The sequence below is a fragment of the Microtus ochrogaster genome, linkage group LG1 (assembly GCF_000317375.1).
Source record: "Microtus ochrogaster isolate Prairie Vole_2 linkage group LG1, MicOch1.0, whole genome shotgun sequence".
NCBI classification, from domain to species: Eukaryota; Metazoa; Chordata; class Mammalia; order Rodentia; family Cricetidae; genus Microtus; species Microtus ochrogaster.
The window spans coordinates 57532730-57537644 of record NC_022027.1 but is presented as its reverse complement, the minus strand read 5'-3'; the positions used below and the strand labels follow the sequence as shown (position 1 = coordinate 57537644).

Here is a 4915-nt window from a genome sequence, read left to right as displayed (position 1 = left end):
TTTTTGGTTTTTCGAGACAGGGTTTCTCTGTGGCTTTTGGAGCCTATCCTGGAACTAGCTCTTGTAGACCAGGCTGGTCTCAAACTCCCAGAGATCCACCTGCCTCTGCCTCCCGAGTGCTGGGATTAAAGGCGTGTGCCACCACTGCCCGGCTAAGGTTTACTTTGATATCTTGCTTTGATTTCTATAACATTTCCATTTCAGAACATATTCTATTCCAAGTAGATCAAAATTTTTTTCTCTCTACCTTTACCCTTTATTATTTCTGGTTTTTTAGACTGAGTCCCAATCTATCATACTAACAACAAATGACAATTACAATTATTGTAGTTTTTTTTGTCTTTCCTCTTACTTCATACTTTCATGTTCTAATAAGACTAAAATGGTATTGTCTTTGTCTCATTTTTGGAATTTATAAAGTACTTGCCTTGTTTGTTAAATGAGTTTGAAAGTAATTCATCTTCTTCTAGTATACTATATAATAATGTTATTTTCTCCTTACGTGTTTGAAAGAATTTGCCAGTGAAACCACATAGACCTGAAATTTTTTGGAATAATGTGAAACTAAGTTTCCTTTATTTTGTTTTGAAAAATCAGAAGTCATGATGTATTTCTGGCTGGTCTGAAACTTGCTACATAGCCCACACTGGCCTTGAGTTCATGGCCTACCAAGTGCATTCTTCAGTTTGTCAGCATTGTGTTTCACCGTCAACTCAGGGAGATCTGTCAGCCTCTGCCTCCCGAGCAGTGGCTGCAGCCACTGTCACCACCATCACCCTGCATGATACAGTTCTTTTATTCCTGATTCTTTTAAACCTCTACCTCCAACTGATTACCAGTTTGAAATTTTTACTGAACATTTTTAGAGATTTTCTCTATTGATGTATTCTTTTTTTAAAGAAAAGGGGGGATGGTATCACATTTTATTTCATTTTGTGTGTGTGTGTGTGTGTGTGTGTTTAAATGCATGAAGGCTGGAGGACAACTTCCAAGAGTCAGTCTCCTTCCCCTGTGTAGATCCTGGAATCTAAACTCCAGTATTCAGGCTTGGCAATAGGCAGCTCTATCTGCTGAGCCAGATTAATAGAGTATCCGGTTAGTATGTACAATGCCCTGGATTCCATCCTCAGAACTACAAAATGATGATGATGATGATGATGATGATGATGATAGTACTGGACTCAAGTGTAGTGATGATGCAGCCTTTAATCCCAGGACTTGGGAGGCAGAAAAAGACAGGGATGTATGTGAGTTCAAGGCCAGTCTGGTCTACAATAGAGAGTTCCAGGACAGCCAGAGATACATATGAGACCCTAACCCCCCAGTCCCCACCCCCAGGAAACGAAACAAAAATTATTTAGAAAGAATGAAATTCTTATTATATGTCTAGCCGTTAATTTTTTTATGTTGTTGTTTATTTGCACTTAAAATTTGGGTTAGAATGCTTAAGGTGATATGGGATTCCCCTCTGTATCCTGTGATTACCATTGATTAACAAAGAAATTGCTTTGGACCTATAGCAAGGCAGAACTTAGCTAGGCAGGGTAAACTAAACTGAATGCTGGGAGGAAGAAGGCAGAGTAAGAGAAGCCATGTAGCCCCACAGGAGACAGACACTGGAAATTTACCCAGTAAGCCAACCCTCGTGGTGATACACAAATTAATATAGATGGGGTAAATTAATATGTAAAAGTTAGCTAATAAGAAGCTAGAGCTAATGGGCCAAGCAGTGATTTAATTAATACAGTTTCTGTGTGGTTATTTCGAGAGTCTGGGCAGCCAGGAAACAAGCAAGCGGCCTCCCACTACATTAAGGTTCTTTTCACTACTAAAGAATACATTAGCCTGGTGGTGGTGCACGTCTTTAATCCCTGCCCTCAGGAGGCAGAAGCAGGTCAATCTCTGTGAGTTCGAGGCCAGCCTGGACTACAAGAGCTAGTTCCAGGGAAGACTCTAAAGCTACAGAGAAACCCTGTCTTGGAAAAACCAAAAAGAACAAAAACAAAAACAACAAAAAAAAACTTACTCGTTCAATTTGTTTTTCCATTTCTTTATGCTGTTCAAGGTGAATTTTCTTTGCTTTTTCAAAAGCAAAACAAATTTTCTCATGTTCTGTATTGATATTAGATTCAAGGTTTCTTATTTTTTCATTCTTCTCCTAGAAATAAAAATATTGGGAAGAATATAACCAAAAGCTGTTTTAGATAAAAAATACATGAATCTAGCAATAAACCTGCCACATTCCATTCTTTACACTTTTATCAATAATTAAACAAAAAGACTGATTTCCAGACAACATGGTAGACTAGAAATTGTCTCTGTGATGGCCCAGTGAAGTATCAGGATGAGCGAAATCAAACTCTGGAGATTCCGAAGATCAGCGCTAGACTGCTCAGCAGCATGGAGAGACAGGATGTGATGCCGCAAGGGAGAGCCCCACAGAGCAGTTTCAACTGACGTGGCAGAGGGAAGGCCTTACCCAAACATTACCAGACAACCCTAGTAAACATGAGATCAAGAGTCCTGCTAACAAGACAAATCCACAGCTCTCACGAGCCTCAAATCCAGCTGCTGGTCTTGCTAGGACAACGACTTCTTGGATAAAACAGAACAGGAGTAGAGGAGCTCTCCTGGCCATGGCTGGACACTATCTTCAGGGAACCTACTGTTTAAAACTAAAACGCTGGGGCTGGAGAGATGGAAGAGCACTGACTGCTCTTCCGGAGGTCCTGAGTTCGATTCCCAGCAACCACATGGTGGCTCACAACCATCTGTAATGAGATCTGGTGCTCTCTTCTGGCCTGAGAGCATACATGAAGGCTGAACACTGTGTACATAATAAATAAATAAATCTTAAAAAAAAAAAAAAGTAAAACGCTCTGGGGGTCAGCACAAAGGGAACGATCACAGGCTCCGGTTGAGAGACAGACTTGGGATGCAGCTGCAGAAACATGAGGGTAGGACGCTGACAAGATGAAGGGAGGAAGCAGGAGGTGTTGGGCAGTCAGCTGTGCTGGAGAGGGAGTTTGCCTCTAGCAGCCAGAAACAGGCTTCATCAGCTGAGAGTAACTCTAAAGAATGACAGCCATGGGCGTGCGAGTGGATGAGTGTGGGAACAGATAAATCTCAGCCAGGTTCACTGTTGCTGATAACAGAAAGTGGAAACAGCCTAGATGTCCACCACCACTGGATGAATGTGGGTGACAGCTGTGTGGTCTGGGCAGTGGAACCAGTATTTATCCTTAGTGCATGGAATCCATTCCCTATAGAGGGATACTTTGCGCAGCATAGGTACAGGGGTGAGGGTCTTGGTTCTGCTTCAAGTGATCCAACAGACTTTGTTGACCCCCTTGGGAGGCCTCACCCTCTCTGAGGAGTGGATGGGGAGGCTAGGTGCGGAAGAGATGAGAGCGGGAGGAAAGGACAGAGAACGAACTAGGATTGGTATGTAAAATGAGATTGTTTTAAAAATTAAAATTAAAAAAAAAAGAATATAAGAGCCAGAAGGGATGGAGGACACAAATAAATAAATCAAGGCCTTCTGACACATTACTGGCTGTCCATATAACTCACAGACTATGGCAGAATGCATAGGGCCTACACAGTCTGTACCAGACAGGACCCTAGAGCTAAGAGGAGAGTGGACACTCACACCCATTGCTGACCCAGAAGCTACCTCCAATTGATAGCCTCGAAGAAATGAAAAATTGGTTTTCTTCAAGGGAGTCTCACTGGAGAAACAAACCGCTCTTTATGGTCAGCTCCTTGCCCACCAGTAAATGGTGAACACAAAATGAACTCAATGACATTTGGGGAAGTTCTTTGTCTCATAATGTTAAGTCAGGGTATTTTTAAAATTTATGACGTCTGGTTTTGGATGTTCATGGGATTTATGTGTGTGCCTCTATATCTACATGCACTTCTTCAGCGCTTTGCTATGTTTGGCTATGGGTCATGTTCCAGTTAGTGTATTTATTGTTATGGGTGTGGATCTGGATGAGAGGGAAGATGGGGAGGCATAGGGAAGAGGATGAAGAGGGAAAACTGTAACCAGAATATATTTTATGTATTTTTTTTAACTTTTGTGAGACATGGTATCTCTTTGTAGCCTTGGCTGTCCTGGAACTCATTTTGTAGACCTGGCTGGCCTTGAACTCACAGAGATCCACCTGCCTCTGACTCCTGAGTGCTGGAGTTAAAGGCCTGGATAAAAAAACCTATTTTCAATGAAAGAAAAAGAAAAGCTAAAAATAAATCCAATACCTTGAAGAGGATACAAATAACCAAATTAATAAATTAAAGAAACCAATCCAGGACTTCTAGAAGAAAGTAAGCTACAGAACAAAGAATATCATCAATATGGACAAAGTTGACATCATGGGATAAAATAACAAAGAAACAGAGCAATCTAGAGATTCAGACATAAATGTGCGAGGTGAAAAAGCACAATGGGTCAAATAAAGAAAGCATCACCTACAGAGCTGGGGAAGTAGAGGAGGTGTAGCACGAATTCTAGTTGGTTTTAATAATAAAACCCAGAGTCAGATATGGGGTTAATGCTGGAGATCAGAGAAGCAGAGAGGCCAGGCACTAGAAAGTTCTTTTGCCTTTACCAATGCTCAGACCGAAGGGGCAATACTGTTCTTCAGACTCCATCTGCCTCCAGCTTAACCTCAATCTGCACTGAGCTCCTGTCTCCTCCCACCTTACATTGCTCTCTCCACCCAGCCATACCAATCCTGTCTCCACTTCCCCAGTGATGGGATTAAAGGCCTACGACTCCAAGTGCTGGGATCACCTTTGTGTGAGCTCTGTTTCTCTTTTAGACAGATTCAATTTTGTATAGCCCATGCCTTGAACTAACAGAGATCCCTTTGCCTCTGTCTCTTGAGTCCTGGGATTAAAGGTATGTGCC

At 41.8% G+C, this 4915-nt stretch overlaps 1 protein-coding gene across 1 annotated transcript in view; it reads right to left on the bottom strand.

The window, feature by feature from the left end:
* Positions 1–4915, bottom strand: part of Ccdc18 (coiled-coil domain containing 18) — a 113988-nt gene that overhangs the window by 59816 nt on the left and 49257 nt on the right. The window contains exon 13 of the mRNA XM_026785039.1: positions 2027–2158. Coding sequence (XP_026640840.1) covers positions 2027–2158 — 132 coding nt within the window. The remainder of the gene's footprint in view (positions 1–2026; positions 2159–4915) is intronic.